This window comes from Mus caroli, unplaced genomic scaffold (assembly GCF_978045245.1).
Source record: "Mus caroli unplaced genomic scaffold, Mus_caroli_1 scaffold_4, whole genome shotgun sequence".
Classification (NCBI taxonomy): domain Eukaryota; kingdom Metazoa; phylum Chordata; class Mammalia; order Rodentia; family Muridae; genus Mus; species Mus caroli.
Genome location: NW_028227259.1, coordinates 55,692,581 through 55,709,763, shown reverse-complemented (window position 1 = coordinate 55,709,763; position 17,183 = coordinate 55,692,581). Strand labels below are relative to the sequence as shown.

The 17,183-nt window shown below is 45.4% G+C and overlaps 1 protein-coding gene across 1 annotated transcript in view; it reads left to right on the top strand.

Moving 5' to 3' along the window:
- Sel1l3 (SEL1L family member 3) overlaps window positions 1–17,183 on the top strand; it is a 108,605-nt gene that overhangs the window by 73,254 nt on the left and 18,168 nt on the right. Inside the window, exons 14-17 of the mRNA XM_021162875.2 lie at window positions 1,054–1,116; window positions 3,722–3,898; window positions 5,738–5,865; window positions 9,749–9,832. Coding sequence (XP_021018534.1) covers window positions 1,054–1,116; window positions 3,722–3,898; window positions 5,738–5,865; window positions 9,749–9,832 — 452 coding nt within the window. The remainder of the gene's footprint in view (window positions 1–1,053; window positions 1,117–3,721; window positions 3,899–5,737; window positions 5,866–9,748; window positions 9,833–17,183) is intronic.

The window sequence follows — 17,183 nt, the reverse complement described above, 5'->3', positions numbered from 1 at the left end:
TTGTCTTATCTAAGCTGAGGGAGGTTGGCTGGGGCATTGGGAGAGTAGAGGGGACCCGTGATTATGAATAAATCTGGAGCAACGGCGATCGTCAGTTGACTCTCCTTCTACTTTGTGTCAAGACCTCAGGGACCCTTTTGGTCCCCACTCACGGATCCACCATTTCCCTCACATAGTCCTCTAGACGCCTGAGTTAGGTGATTTTTTTTTTTTTTTTTTTTTTTGGTTTTTCGAGACAGGGTTTCTCTGTATAGCTCTGGCTGTCCTGGAACTCACTCTGTAGACCAGGCTGGCCTCGAACTCAGAAATCCACCTGCCTCTGCCTCCTGAGTGCTGGGACTAAAGGCGTGCGCCACCACGCCCGGCTGGTGATTTTTGCAACAAGAACACCAAAGCCCATTTCTCTATACAGAGGACAAGCCACCTCTTCTGGAAGTCTCACATTTGCTAGAAGGAAACTTGTTAGCTTCTGCCTCTTGCCTCAGGTGCAGGCAACTGATTTCCCAGGGTCCTTCCTCTTTTTCAGTACACTCTCAAACTGAGTCAGAAGTCACTGCGAGTCATCCCTCAGGGACCTGAGCCAATGACTCTTGACTGTTTCCACACAGAGAACATGTTTTATCTGGGTGTCAAATTAGATAACCCCAGAGGAAAGCATCCAGGATGACCAAATCCACCCAACCTGCCTCACAGATTCAACCCCCTCCCCAGCATGTATGAGTGACAGGGACACAGTTCTCACCACAATCAATGGAGGTGATCGATGGCTGATGAAGCGGGAAGTTGGGGCTCGTGGCTGTTCCACAAACATGAGCAAGATGATGGTGATGATGATGGTGGCGGTGGTGATGATGATGATAACAATGGTGTCTTGAAATACTGCTGAGTCTAGAACTGCTTAAGATTGGGGGGGGGTTGTTCTGTTTTGTTTTGCTTTTTAAAGGTTCAGGGTTTATATGTAAGTATTTTCTATTGAATGCTGGAGTCTCTGTGATGCCTGTGAGGATTCGGGGTTTATTTTTCTCATAATCATTGCTGTTTATCAATGTTTAGGGTCAAGGAGTTAAAAAGAACAGACGGCTCGCCTTAGAGCTCATGAAGAAAGCTGCTTCCAAGGTAACCCATGCATATTGTCAGGAGGAAACAGCTCCTCTCACGCCCACGCTCTCAGAAAGCCTTGCAAGCAAATGGCCAGCTTTCTTCCACAAAGCTGAGGTGGGAGCAGGGTGGGGAGGGGTCCCCCGGCGCAGCAACTAGTCATTTTTAAGTTATAACACACACATAATCTTGCCACAATGAGGACAGCACCATTCAAAGGCTCAATGTACCTTGCCACCAATAGAATCGGCTGATTTTGTTTGAAGGCTAAAATTATAATCAGGAGCTGCCCTGATAACAAGCAGTGGGGCTCCTTGGAATTGAATGAGGAGAACGGCTATTGAATTAGGAAAACCAAAGCCTAATTTCCTGGAAAGTTAACCCTCTTCTGACCAGTTCCCGTTTGCTTCTTGTGCTTCGAGGGGCTGCTCTCACCAAGGTCAGAGCTCTGTGATTAGTATGCCTTTGTTACTATTTATACTTCAGTCAGCTGGTTTCAATAGGACCCTGCAGAATGGAGGCCACAATAGCACTTGAATAAAGACACAAGCAGGTGCGCCCATGCACACACATGTGTGCAGACTTCATGTCCAAATGCATGCATGCTTGCACCTGTGGGTAGACACACAAATGAATAGATTCATAGAAGTCACCGATTCTCCACTTGTCAGGGGACTCTCTTGCTCTTTTTGGTCCCTGGCTAGTCCTTTGTTCTCAAGGCTTCTGAAACTCCACCATGCTAACTTTTCTCCCAACTTTTTTTTTTTCCCTTGGGGAAGCTCAGAGCATCCTACCCTTTAGACTGGAAAGTTGCAGCAGGGAGTAAGAGATTCAGAGAAGGCTCTTCTATCTAGGTGCTAGCAGTGCACGTGATCCTGCTTGTTAAGTGCGTACCTGCTACTGACCCAATGCAGAGACGTAGATAAGCAGTTCAGTGATGGTCACTGCATTTACTGTGTCCAGGGCATCCTCAGGTGGGGTTGTGTGAGACTCGTTGGGGCAGATGTGAATGTGCACCTCTCAGTCCTCCACCCTTACCTAGTGGTGAATTCCCCTTCAGCCTGCCTTATTTCAGATTACAAAGCAGATTTTTCAGAGTCTCTGTGCCCTTGAGTGCTGTGTGACTCTTTCATTCAGCAAGGACTCACTAAGAGCCCGGCATTTCCCAGGGTTGCTTACGACTCAGTCTTGGAATTCGAAGGCACACAGGGGCAGATCTGTTGATCCAACTACAGAGATGTTCAGAACAAGAGTTGAGTACTAAGCAACATGACTGGATTTCTTTTGGGCTCCCGAACAGAACCCAGTGTGATTCTCAGAGAAGACCGAGCTTTCCACAGGTCTTCTCTGGCAGGTGGCAGGTAATCGAAATCTGGTTGTGTCTTCTTCAAGTTAGCCATGAGAAGCCATTCAGATACCCCCTTACCCTGCACATGTCCCTAAAAAGTTTATTGCCATTTTATAGCATGGCTTGGTCTATTACTTTTTTAGACAGTGTCTGCAGTACTTACAGGGAGATTACATTGTCCTAGACTCAACAGAATCCTCCTGTGGGTGTCATGGTGCTGACTGTGCTCAAGTGGTCCACTTATTCTAGGTATCTCAGTGACCTGCAGGTATGACCCTCCACCTTAAGGGTGTAGGGTTTTGTTTTGCTACTGCAGTCAGAGTGTAGCTTCAGTTCATATCATTCATGGCATTCATTGCTTAAGTGTCTACTCCCTGATGAAAAGGGAAGCTAAACTGATGTTTCCACAATGAAGCTATCCTTACAAGTCACAGACACAAGGGCACAGTTGGTCTTCCTCTCCCCTATCCCCCCCCCCATTATTTTGGTCAGGCAAGAAGTGAGAATCGAGAGCTTGGTGTATACCAGATATGTTATGGCAAAGCAGGATTATTCTTGTCCTGTAAGATAACCAAGCTTTCACAATCTAACATCCAATGCACTCAGTAAGAACAAGGATGCTAGAGCACAGACTGACTTAAGCAGCCCCTTCCTTAGAGCCCACATTACCAGCTCAGTTTTGAATCCATCCCTCTCATCCCTCCCTGCTGCTCCAGCCCCTATTAGACCCTGAGTCCCATCAGAGCTGGGGATGCCAACTCATCTCGGAGCACCAAAGCTGCTCTGAGATGCGAGTGGATTGTCACAGCTGCTGCCCTCGGAGACTTATTGGTGTTTAGGGCAGAAAAATCAACAGATGGACAGGCGGGGTCACCTAGAAACCATCCCAAGCCAGCTCAGGAATCAGACTCAAACATCCTGCTGCAACCCAGTTCTCATGAATGTGAAGGGCATGCTGGATCCTGCTGGGTGCGGAGAGGCATCTGCAGGGGTATTACGTAAGAGCCCATAGGCATTGAGCGATGATTTGGGGACCAGCGTCACTACTGAGCTGGAAGGCAGAAAACCCAGCAGCAGCCGGGCAGAATCCACCTGGGAAGTCTCTTAGGCAGGCTCATGCTGTCTGGCAGCTAGCTTTCCTTAGTGCCATCTGCCCCTCGAAAAAGAGAAAGGGAAAGACTGGGGAAGAATGCTGCCACAGCAACGCCTCCAGATGCCTTTAGATTTCATAATAATAATAATATTAATAACTTTCCCTCTTGTTCTAAAATTTAGGGATTGCATCAGGCTGTCAATGGCCTGGGATGGTATTACCACAAGTTCAGGAAAAATTATGCCAAAGCAGCCAAGTACTGGTTAAAGGCAGAAGAAATGGGGAACCCAGATGCGTCTTACAATCTTGGGGTCCTGTATTTGGATGGCATTTTCCCGGGAGTTCCTGGAAGGAATCTGGTGAGTGAGCCTGAGAAAGCTCTTCATCCGGCCAATGGCTGGTCAAGAATACTTGTGGATGGCATGCTGAGTGCCCCACCTGGAGTAGGCATGGCGTGGAACAGTGAGATGCCAGGGCTGTACATGATTGACTACCAAAGATATTTCAAAGGTTGGTCGAAGAAATAGGATTTTTGCCGATGGGCTGGTGTCTTAGTTAGGGTTTTACTGCTGTGAACAGACACCATGACCAAGGAAACTCTTATAAGGACAATATTTAATTAGGGATGACTTACAGGTTCAGAAGTTTAGTCCTATATCATCAAGGTTGGAGCATGGCACAGTCTAAGTAGTCATGGTGCAGGAGGAGCTGAGAGTTCTACATCTTCATCTGAAGGCTGCAAGGAGAAGACTGGTTTCCAGGTAGCAAGGAGGAAGGTCTTAAAACCCAGACTCAAAATGATACACTTCCTCCAACAAGGCCACACCCACTCCGACAAGGCCACACCACCTACTAGTACCATTCCATGTGCCAAACATACTGAAGCCACCACAGTTGGTCTGTGGCTATGAGAATGGGAAGGAGTCAGTGAAAACATTTATTGAGATTAAGAGTGGAGTAACTAATGTTGGGATGGACAATATTATATTCCTCATGGAATTCTTGCTGCACTTCCCACTAGGAACTGTCAGACGCCACTTTTGGCTTTTGTTTTTTTAAATAGCTCTTCATTAGACCAGGCTGACTTCAAACTTATTTGACCGAACTTCTTGATCCTCCTTCCTCCGCCCCTCAAGGGCTAGGATAACAAGTATATCCCACCACGTTTGTCTTCAGAAGCCACACTTTACAGTTGAAAGCAAACAACAAAAGAGGTTTGGAGAGAATAAGGCCACAGATTGTCAGAAAGCAAGCTGGGATTCCATCCCAGGCCCTTCCTGCCTTCCATGCTTAAAAAAAAAAAAACAAAACAATAGTTCACCACCCTCTGAAAAATAATGGTGATCAGTGGGAGTCAGTACACACACTCACATACACACTCACACACACATACACACTCACATACATACATACACACTCTCACACACACATACATACTCTCACACACACATACATACTCTCACAAACACATGCACTCTCATATACACATACACACTCTCACACACATATATACACCCTCACACACATTACACTCACACACATGTACATCCAGATCCACACACATACACACACACACACACGGACGCACACACACGGACGCACACACAAGAACACACAGAGATACACACACACACACACATCCCAAATGTTTGTTGAGTTTCTTCCCTCCACCTCTCCCCCGCTGCACTAAAGCTGATATTTTTATGCGTTGCCAATGTCTAGTAACCCTCCTACACACCTGTGAGCATGGATTTATTCCCTGTCATGTTCTAATTTTCACTTTGCCACTAGAAGCGCGGTTTTTGTGCATGAGCGTAAAGAAAGGTATTAAGCAAGGTTACGAAAGCAAACACTTGAGTTGTCACCCAGTGTGACTCCTGTCACGCCCCTTCATTGAGTATACAGTGCTTTTGCAAGGACCCAATGAGGCCATAGCGTGCTCCTAGTTACATGGTGTCTTCTTTATTGCATAAACCTAACCGACAGGATGGCTCTTGGAGGCATCTTATATCCCAGGCCTCTGGGATGGGCTGTCTTTTTGGAGCTATTTCTTGGCGTGGTTTGCTTTAAAGCATCAGAAGACACAAACCTGTGATAGAGTTGCCCTTGAGGTACATCCAGACCTTGTCTGTTGAAGCCAGAGTGGCCAGGAGGACTCTGCACTCATGAGAATGACTCTTCTTTATCTATTTTTACAGACACTGGCTGGTGAATACTTCCATAAAGCTGCACAAGGTGGACACATCGAAGGGACATTGTGGTGTTCCCTTTACTATATCACCGGCAACCTGGAGACCTTCCCTAGAGATCCAGAGAAAGCTGTTGTGTAAGACTCTGTCAGATGTTGCCTTCCAGTGAGAACCTATGTCCTCTGTTCACCTTGTCTAATAAAAGGGAGCCCTTTCTTTTCCTCTTCCCCTCCTTCCTTCCTCCCTCCCTCCCTCCCTCTCTCCTTCCCTTCTTCCCTTTTTCCCCCTCTCACTTCATTCCTCTTCCTACTTCCCTCCCCTTTCTGCTGATTTCTTTAGGTCGCTTTGCACCTTTTAAAATTACGTTTTTACCCTTATCAGTTATACATAAATATAGATTTAAAAGAAACAAACCAGCTAGGGCTGGAGAGAGGGATCAGAGGTTAAGAGCACTTGCTGCCCTTGCAGAGGACCTGGGTTCGAGTCCCAACACCCACACAGCAGCTCATAACCATCTATAGGCCCTCTTTTGACATCCTCAGCCACCGGTCACACCTGTGTTGCACAGACTTACATGTGGGTGAAGCATCCATAAAACTAAACCATACGATTGGAGTGTAAAAGAAGACCAGATAATTGACAGGGGAAGAATTTTAAATTTTTAATTATAAAGATTCAGCAAGGCAAAACAAGCAACCCTTGCCTCTACCCTTACCCCACTCAGTTCCTGGTCCATAGAATAAGTCACTGTCCGACAGTTACTTATTCCTTCCTGGCCTCTACATCTAGGCAGCGCCCTTACCTCTATGTTCTCACCATAGGCCTTGTCTAGGGATGCTTCCTGGGAGAATGGAGATACACTTTTCTTTCTCTGCTACCTTCCAGGATCCAGTAAGGCTTCCTGTCTGCCGCCATCTTCCCCATGAATTTTTGGCCCTGGTTAAAATACTATTGAATTAGTGTTACAAAGCCACAAGCCACACTATCCTAGCTTTTTCTGTCTTGTCTAAGTACCTATTGGGGAAGTATTATTGTTGTTCTCTATAGATATACGTGTGTATCATTTTCCATATTATTTTTAAGAAATATTTATTTTTTAACCTCATTTTATTTTATGTATATGTGTATGTGTGCTTTGCCTGCACATGTCTGTATACCACATAGTATACCTAGTGCCCAAGGAGGCCAGAAAAGGGGGGTCAGTACCCTGGAACAGGAGTTATGGAAAGTTATAAGCCATGGCGTGGAGGTTGGGAGTCAAAGCCAGGTCCCCTGGAAGAGCAGCGGGTGCTCGTCACTGCTGAGCCATCACTCCAGTCTCATCGCTTTCCATAGCCTTGATCAAATTCTGGTGTCACTTAAATCCCCTCTCAGTGTGCCCAGACACACAGTGAGTCCTATCAATTAATCTCTCAGCATTATCCTTCCTGGGGTCTTTTTGGGGAACACTGTTGTTACCCTGAGACTGACTTTGTCGCATACTGGGGCATCTCCTCCCTTCCATCTCTTTTTGCCAGTGCTTTGGCTCCCCAGGCTGGGCCTGCTCTTTCTCAGTCTTCTTCTTCCCAGGGTTTTCTTGGAACACATCCTTGCCATAACCTGGAGACAGGTGAGGAGGCACATTTTCAAAAAGTGTTCACTTATTCATATTTTATGTGTATGTTTGTGATTTATCTGCATCTGTGCACTGTGTGAATGCAGTGCCCGCAGTGGTCAGAAGAGGGCACCAGATCCCCTGGAACTGAGTTATAAACAACTGTGAGCCCTGTGTGGGCACAGACCCAGGGTCCTTTGCAAGATCAGCAAGTGCGCTTAACTACTGACCCCTCTCTCCAGCCACCAAGGAGGGCCATTTTAAAAGTCTAGCTTACCCAAGATGCTTTTCAGAGTCTGGCCAGCTGTGGTTCGTGGATGGGATAAAGGCTGCTGCCTGCTCTGGAGAGCTAGGCAAGCTCTTTGCATTTATATCAGGTAACAAAGCAAACAAAGAAAGCCCAGCTGTGACCTACAGAGTTAAGATATTTCACCCTTCATAGGAAAGCGAAAACACGCCTTTGGCTACATCTCACCTGTAGCCTGGCTCTTCTAAAAGGATGTTTTCCTAAAGACGTCTGGGATCAAATCCATCCTGACCTTGCCTTGGTGATAAACCTTAGGCTAATTTGAAGGCTTTTCACATTGCTATGCAGGGTGTTTGGGGTGAACATTCACTCTGCGTAGGTTTCCTTAGTACTCCTTTGTCTTTGATGATCAGAGAGCATATTCTAGCGACCTCAGTCCTTGTGAAGCATGTGTGGTGAGCTGCATATGAACAGTTTTGTTAGATGCTTTCTACTGTCTTTAAACCCTGTCGAGTTCAAAGTCTGCATACAGCATACATCCAATTGGTTGATTACATTGTTTCAGACCTTCTGTATTCCTTCTGGCTTTTCCTGTTCTGCTTGTTAAGCCATTTGCTGAAAGAAATGTATTGTTAGAGCTCTCTCTGTATGTAGACTTAACTTGTTTCCTTACAGTTGTGACAACCTTGTATCTCGAATGTGTGTAACTGGATCACGTAGACTTATTTTGCTTTTTGAGTGAGCTCTCATATAATTATTTTTTTGGAATTTGTACTCATACAGTATATGTATGTAGCTGTAGCTGTCCTCACACACACCAGAAGAGGGCATTAGATCCCATTATAGATGGTTACGAGCTACCATGTGGTTGCTGGGACTTGAACTCAGGACCTCTGGAAGAGCAGTCAGTGCTCTTAACCACTGAGCCATCGCTCCAGCCCAAACTCTGGTATTATTTTACAATGCTCTTTTTATCTCTGTTAGTGGGCATGGCCTTAGTCTCCATTTAGTTTAATTCTTTCTCTGTCCTTTACTGTGTCATTTTTTCTTTAATATGTAATTCTTATAAGCAGCATATAGTTGAATTTTATATAAGTTATTCCATCTGACAGTTTTAGGGGTTTATTAATTTTTAAATTTTTTTACTTTTTAATTGGCATATTTAGCCCATTTACATTTAATGCAATTGTAAGTATACTTGGCTTTAAAATCTACCACTTTAGGGCTGGAGAGATGGCATATATATATATATATATATATATATATATATATATATATGCAGGCAATTACTCATACATACCAAATAAACCTTTAAAATATGCTATTTCATTATTTCCTGTTTACCTTATGTGGTTCACTTCCCATCTTTTGTTTTCTCTTTTCTTATCATTTTGTATTAATTAATTTGTTTTATAATTTATTCTATTTTCCCCCTTCTAGTAACTCAACACTACTCATTTTTATGGTTTTGGTTTGACTTGGTTTGGTTTGAGCTGAGCTTCTCTGTGTAGTTCTAACTGTCCTGGAGCTCACTATGTAAACCAAGCTGGCATCCAACTTACAAAAATTCTCCTGCTTCTGCCTTCCAAGTGCTGGTATTAAAGGTGTGTACCACCACACCAGGAAAAATTTTATAATTTTTTTCCAGTGGTTTAAGTCTACAGATTACAACATAGTAATTAATTGTTAATAACTCCTCTAGGATACATTAGGGAGCAGATTAAAAACACAGGAACCTTGACCACGGCACCATATATATCAATAAATATATTTATTTTTGTAGTGCCAGGGATTGAACCCAGGGCCTGACACATAGTAAGTCACTGTTGTACCTCTGAGCTGTACCGATAGGTCCAGTAAACTTATTTTAATAGGAGCAGTTATAGAACCCTTGGCAGAGATGTCTCTCTATATCAATAGAATGATATTATTATGTGTGCTACATGGCGTGGGTTCCATAGCAGGCTGCTACTCAGCATTTATAAACGAGGACATTGAACGAGAGCTCTCAAAATGTATTCTCTTTACCTTCTTAATATTCGGTTCTGCTTTGTTGCTTTATAAAAATTCAAACAAGAAAATATTCCCCAAGTGGGATTGATGAAGATCGTACGAGGGAAGGTGACTATTTAATCTGCTGCAAGCTGCATGGTTTCCCTGTCTTCCTTTTCTTCTTCAGATGGGCAAAGCATGTGGCTGAGAAAAACGGATACCTGGGACACGTCATCCGCAAAGGTCTCAACGCCTACCTGGAGGGCCTGTGGTAAGCTGGGGACCCTCGCCAGAGTAAACCTCCTCGGCCCTTCACGTTCAACCTGCCAGCATAGTCTTAGAAGAAAGAACCTTAAAATGCAAACCTAAAAGCAATTTACAGGGAAATCACAGCCTCCCAGTAATGATATTCCGAGTCACACAGACTGATTGGCTGTTGATTGGAAAACATTGCATTTCCATGTTTAATTATACACAAAAATTAGTTCTCTAGGGGGGGAGTGTCCACATTCATCAAGTTGAGAGACGCACATACTCCAATTTCTCTTTCCTTCAAACCTGTTTTTCTTGGCTGTAGAGTTAGACACTACACAGGCAGTCCCTCGTAAGGCCTCTCTTTCCCCTACCAAGTGACCTGGAGCCTAGTAGCAGATCCACTTGTTTGGAGGGAAGAAGGAGACCTGTGTGTAAGGTCAAGGTTCTGCCTTCTCCTTCACAAATCGTTGGCTGTACCTAGGAACTCAGGATCGTTGGATACCACGCACAAGCAGATGCCCCCTTTATGAGCTTTTCATGAATAGCCCATCCTGTCCTGAAGGATGAGATACTCCGCAAACTTTTGCAAACCCATGACTGTTTGGAGATCGTATACATCGGTGGGCAGCATCCAAGCACCACCTGCCTCCTTTCCCCACTTTGCTTTCTTCTGTGGAGCCTAGCACTCCATCTTTGCTCCCTCGGGCCACATTTCCTTGGCTGGCTTATTGCCTAAATGATCTGGGTATTTCCATAATAACGAAAATGGATATGCAAATCATCAGAAATCCCCTTGGTCCACTGCCTCAAAGACATTAGACCAGACCTAGAATAGATCACACTCTGATACGAACCTTAATTAAAAATAAAAGCATAGGCCCAAAAGGATGCTGTTTTCCCTTCTGGTCCATAGCTGAACCAACAGATCAGTGAGCAAGGATCTTAAATCAAAGCATGCTGGGAAATGAGGCTCTTGAAAAAGCACCAAATACAAATGTTTGTTTTGTCATCCCGGAACAGCTCATTATCTATAGCTTCCCCTCTCATAATCAGGAAGAAGTTTCTTTAAGTGAAAGGACTGTCCCCAACTGTGAACATGCCTTGCCACATCTGTTTTGTATATTATATCTTGTTTCCCAAGTGAAATTTAGCTCATAAGAATCTCAACCCGGGGGCTGGGAGTGGTGGTGCAGGCCTTTAGTCCCAGCACTCTGGAGAGCGGAGGCAGGAACATCACAGCAAGTTCAAGGCCAGCTGGATCTACATAGTGAGTTCCAGGCTAGCCAAGGCTACATAGCAAAACCCTGGCTATAAAGCAAACAAACAAAATCTCTCTCAAATCTAACTTTAACTTCTTTCTCAACTCCAGCTCTTCTCACAAGCCTCTTAGGGTGAACTAGACACCCAGTTATCAAAGTGCTCCTTTGTGGTGTTTTCCTCAAAGAGGGACCTGTCAGTAAACACAGTCAGGCCTGCAGACCCACCCTCAGATGACTGAGGCCTGTGTTGTTTCCATACAGAGGGTTTGTTGATGCTTTGTTTTCTTGCCTGCTTTTGAATTAAACTCCACAAAACCCCTCAGCTCACACATTTTAAACCTTGCCATGAAGGGTTGGGTGAACAGGGATGCATGGTTTGTCTCCTTTCTCAGCCATAGTGTGGGGTCCCCTACGCACGCTATGGTGGCAGGGGAAGCGAAGGAGACTCCTGCCCTATGTGCGTTTCTGACTCTGTTAAGTTTCACTCTAGTGGGCTGGAGGGTTGGCTAAGTGCTTAAGAGCACGCACTACTCTTCCAGAGGACCCGAGTTTTGCCGCCCGGCACCCACATCAGGCATCTCACAACCAACTCCAGGGGAATAGCTCTGGCCTCTGCAGTCACTTGCGCTCATGTGCACATCACTACACAGACACACACATAAATACAATTAAAAATATTTCAAATTTTTAAATGAAATAAAACCCAACTGTATGGAAAAAAACTTCAAAGAATAAAAAGCATTATTTAAAGAGAGAAAAAAAAAAGGTTTATTGTAGTACAGAAATATAGGGCACCGTACCACCAGCCACAAGGACAACAAACGTTATCTTGGGGACTGTTCATCGTCCTTCCTCTTCCAAGTGTTGTTTTCTCGAATGGCCCATGTTCAGTCTGACTCCAAGCCTCTGCCCTTGCCATTTCTTCTACCCAAGAATCCTGCCCAGCTCCTCCCTGCTTTTCATGGGGCATGCCTGCTCCTAGCTTGCCAGTTGTCACAGCCCGTGTCCTAGTGCCCTGCATGTGGGAGCACCTAGGAAGTGTTCAGAAACTGCTAAATGAATTAACTAAGGAGAATGAAGGACGATGGTGGTGGCAAAGTCTCTGGAAATTTGGATGAGGAATATATGCTACCCGGCTTGCGAGGTTTAGGGGAGTCTTGACAACAGAATGTGGGGGAACACAGCCTTGAAGGACGGATAGAAGGTCCTCTCAGCTAGGCACAGAGCAGAGTTTCTAGCAAAGAAAATTGCAGAAGCTGAAGTAAAGGAAAAAAAAAAGAGGAGCAAGATTGGAAAATGTAAGCCGTTCCATTTGTAGCAAGAGCCACTCTTGATTAAGACATAGTCAAGCCTGAGGCACTGTCTCTGCTTGATAGGACTATATGAGTGACAAAGTATCTGCTTTATATTTAATTGATGACAAGAATGGAGAGGGGGCTCGTTCAGAATCCAAGTTAAGGGAGCCAAGCTTTTGAACTGAAGATGTGGCTTGAGACCCTTGACTGGTTCTGCCTTGTTTGCTTGATAGAGATCCATACAAAACAGCGTGTTCCGTGGGCATGAGTCCTGAAGCTAACCGTGAAGATCACCAAGGTCTACTCTGTCTAAGGAAATGGGCGTGAACTGAGGGCAGGGTGCATGCCTTGTATCTCAGCATTGAGGAGGCTGAGGCAGAAGGTTCCCAGGTTCAAGGTCAGCCCACACTGTGTAGTCAACTCAAGGACGGCCTGGGCAACTTAGTAAAACTTTTCATCCAGGAAGGAAAGGAAGGAGAGAGAAGGGAAAGATGGCTGAGTGTGGTAGTAATTCCAGCAGTCTGCGGGAAGAGGCAGGCAGATCTCTGTGAGTGCCAGGCCAGTGAGGGTTACATTGGGAAGGAAGGAAGAAAGGATAGGAATGGGGGTGGGGGGGGAGACGAGGAGGCAGAGACAGGAAGCACTGCTCTGGTCCTGTGATGCAGGCCCCTTCCAGACTGAATAGCACCAACATCACCCCAGGACCCGGAAGTACCCCGTAGCTGGATCTTGTTATGCACCCACCTCTTGTTTGCTTTTAGACTCTTCTATCCATGGATGTTTGCACGCAGTGGGTTTAGTTAGGCTTCTTTCTGACCTTTATATTATTAAGATCATTATATATTCTTCAACTGCCTTTTCAAGCTAGCATGTCTCTACAGTTTGATTCCCGCCTCTAGATAACACTGTGGCGCATCCACAGCTGTCACACACCAAAGGTTCTCCTCTTAATGCGTGCTTGCCTTTCCTTTTTGTTGTCTTCAAGCCCCGTGTGGCTTGATGACCAGGCTGGAGGACCTGCTGACAATTAAACTTGCCAGTGGGGTCCCTGCGTCTCTGCAGAGGTATCTGTTACCTGTTTGGCCTCACACAGCAATGCTAGCTGTCTCCCCAAATGGTTTCCCTTTGCTGTCCTGCTGTCATCTCCATGTCTCTGCTCTTCCTCATCCTTGCCAGTCTTAATACTGATACTAAGTAGGGCTGATGCAATCAGTCTGGATTTGAGACCTCAGTCTGACAGGAGAAAATATCATCTATCTCCGTCACAGTGGGGAAGATCTTTGTCAAAATATATTTGGAGCAAAGTGCTTCTAAGGTTTCCTGTTCCCCAGCTTCCCGGCCCTCCCCACTGGTAAACAGGAAATAGACAGTGCTTCCCCCCCCAGCCCCCCACTGTGAGGTACCTTCTATTTTGCTGTAATAGAACTAAGGCATCCATCAATGTCCCCTGCCTCTGGACGTTATTTCCAAATTGCCTGTGTCAGTTTGATGCGCTTGTGGCTTTTTCTGTTGTTCTAAGATTTATGTGGGATTGTCTAAGGGAAGACAGTGATGGAGAAAGGGGCTTTGCTGCATTGGCATAACTCGGAAGACAACGTTGTTATGCCCAAGGCGGTCCTCGGACGCTAGAAGGAGTTAGCAAGGATGGGCCAGCTGTCATGTTCCATTTCTGCCCGCTTTATTTGTGTGTGTGTGTTTATCTTCAAGTTTGACTGCCCTTTGTCCTCAATGTACCCCCAAAACTTGACCCTAGAGGTCAGCCAGCATACAGCTGCCTTGTTGCTAGACAAAGAAGCACACCACACTGAGTACGAGAGAGACTCACCTTTGTGTAATGCAGCAATGAATTCCACTGGAGACTCTAAGCGTTGGTTTTTTGGTTTTCTTTTGATTTTTATTATAATTATTATTATTCCCCCTCATCTTGTCTGAGCAGCATCAGGCATTTGCACAAAAGAGCACAGAGGAAGTGGTGTAATTGTTTGAGAAGCCACTCAGAGATGCTCAAGCTCGCCATTCACAGCAGGTGTCCAAATAAGCCGTTATGAAGAGGCATCATCGGGAAAACGCAGAGAACATTTTATGCCAGTCTGAGGCGAGGAGATAGAAACCGTGTCTCAATCCATTGTCTGCGAATCCCTTCTTGTTTGTGCCCATTGGCTCTCTTCCGTCACAGCATCTGCCCTGGAAGAGTTGTGCTTCAATGCAGGGGGATTCTAGTTGCTCTTCTCAGCCTTGAGGGACTTCAATGGAAGAACAGGAAAGCTTTGAAGTCTGCCTTTCGGCTTCCGAGGATGAGCAAATGTTTGTCCCAGAGTGCAAGAGTAGAGATATCTGTAAATAATACTTGATTTTGGTTGAGATCTTTCAACTAAGTGCTGGGGGGGTTACATGTAGGAAGGTCTGTGTCTGAGAGGGGTGTGTGTGTGCATGTGTGAGTGCATGCGTGTGCACGTGTGTGCACCAGTGCATGTGCGTGCACTGCGTGTGTGTTAGGTGGAAACCAGAGGTGGACGTGAGGCTGCTTCCTCTATTGCTCTATCGTACTCCCTCTTATTTCTTGACAGAGTCCTGCTGAACTTGGAGCTCATCATTTCAACTGGGCTGGCTGCCCAGCAAGCCCCTGTGATCCACCTGTATCTGATCTCTCCCACCCCAGTCCTCACCAGCTCTAGGGTTACCAACACATGCTGTCATGCCTGGGTTTTTCCTGACCTGAACTCAGGTCCTAATGTGCACACAGCTAACCCTTTTCTCACTGAGTTGTCTCCTCTGCCCTTCAAACGTTCTAGTAAGTGAAGAAGGTTAGCCTGGAGTGTCTCGTCCCCTCTAAGGTCCTATATTCAGTAGGAAATGTGATGACATCAGTCACACAGGCATCAGGTGATTGGTTCTGCCAGATGGAAGATGAGGTGGATTTCTGCTGAGCACTGATATTGACATAGATGCTTTTAGACATCTCATTTTGATGGATTAAAGTTCTTCCTGGATGGAAATGCTTCCGAATCCTGTAAACTTTCCTCTTGGTTTATATAATAATTGGACAACAGGAGTCTCCCCTCTCCCCTATCACCAAGGTAACCTGAGAGATGAGGCACTGTCATAAGCTTTCTCCTAGTGACTGTTCTTATGAGGAATGCCAATCTCATGCTCACCTCTCACTCCTCAGTCCTCACAGCCAGCTGAAGTTTCTCTTGTATAAGAGAAGCTCATAGCATTATTTTTTAATGTGAGCCACATTCCATCACTTCATGGCCCAGATCTTGACCTTGGGTTGAAAATCAATATTGTGTCCTTCCCTTCTGCTGCCTTCTTCTCCTCCTTCTCCTTTTCCTTCTCGTCCTCCTCCTTCTCTTCCTCCTCTTCTTTCTCCTTCTCCTTCTCTTCTTCTTCCTTCTCCTCTTCCTCCTCTTCTTCCTCTTCCTCTTTCTCCTTCTCCTCCTCTTCTTCTTCCTTCTCCTCTTACTCTTCCTCCTCTTCCTCTTTCTCCTCTTCTCCTCTTCCTCTCCCTCCTCCTCTTTTCTCCTCTTCTTCTTCCTCCTTCTGCCCCCTCCTCCTCCTCCTCCTACTCCTCTTCCTTCTGCAGTCCTGGAGGTCCCCATGTAGGCCAGAATGACTTCAAACTCAGAGATCCTCCAGCCTCTGCCTCCTCCTGCGTGCTGAGACTAAAGACATGTGGTACCTCACCAGGCTTTTGTGCCTTTGGGGTGAAAACCGAGTCATGAGTACAAGCCAAATATCTCTGAAACCATTTGAGATGATGAGACTGTAGGTCTAAGGTTGTAACTCAGTTGGTAGAGTATTGGCCTAGCATACACAAAGCCCTGGGTTTGAGACCCAGCACCAGTGGTGGTGGTGCACTCCTGTAATTTCAGTACTCAGGAAGTGAAAAAAGGAGACAAGGTCACTCTCAGCAACAGAACAAGTTCAGGCCAACAGAACAAGTTCAGGCCAGCCTGGGGTACAGATACATGAAGCCCTATTTTTAAAAGAAGACAGACAGACAGTATGTAAGAATAGAACCTTGTTACAGAAGGATGTAGCTTTCTGCTACACTTTGTCTGACCCCACTGACATACTTTCTAGGGTCAGCTCTGTTCTGAGGAATCTGATACCAAAAAATAGTGTGGTATTTACTGTCCAGTTGCCAGCTTGTTACTTGTCTTTGTAGGGGACACTGCTTAGCTGACCTTGCCTCTCCTTAGCACGGCTAATGGGTCTGCTGTTTTGGATCTCTTATAGGCTGAGAATTAGCTCCTTGTTTAGCTGCAGGGACCATGGCTCACGTGTGTCTGATTGAAGTTCTAACCACCCTAGCTTGATCTCCAAACACCTCTTTGTCTCAGGACATGGTGACCCAAATCTGCTCTCATAGCTGTGTCACACAGATGACTTTAGTGTGCTCACCTGGCTTTGTCTCATCCAAACTCTCCCCCTCCCCCCATGCACTTCCTGAGTAGAGCTAAACTGAAGAAAGCATTACCAATACCAACTGCTCCGAGTGGAGAATAAACTTTAGAAACAACCACTTATGATTCATTTTTACTTATAAACTGGGTCATATACATAAATTAAGGAAGCAGGTAATTAAAAAGAAAAAAAGAAAAATTACATGCACTCTCACCAAATGAGATAGGTAAGAAGAAAGATAAGTTAGCATTGGTCAGAAGGGTTTTGGCTTCTATGTGTGCATTTGCATGTGTGCATATACATGCTTATTTGTTATCGTTATTTTTTTGTTTTTTGCAACCCAGTCCTTTGTGTATGGTACACTCTACCAATTGAGCTTCAAGCCCAGACCCCATTTCTGTTT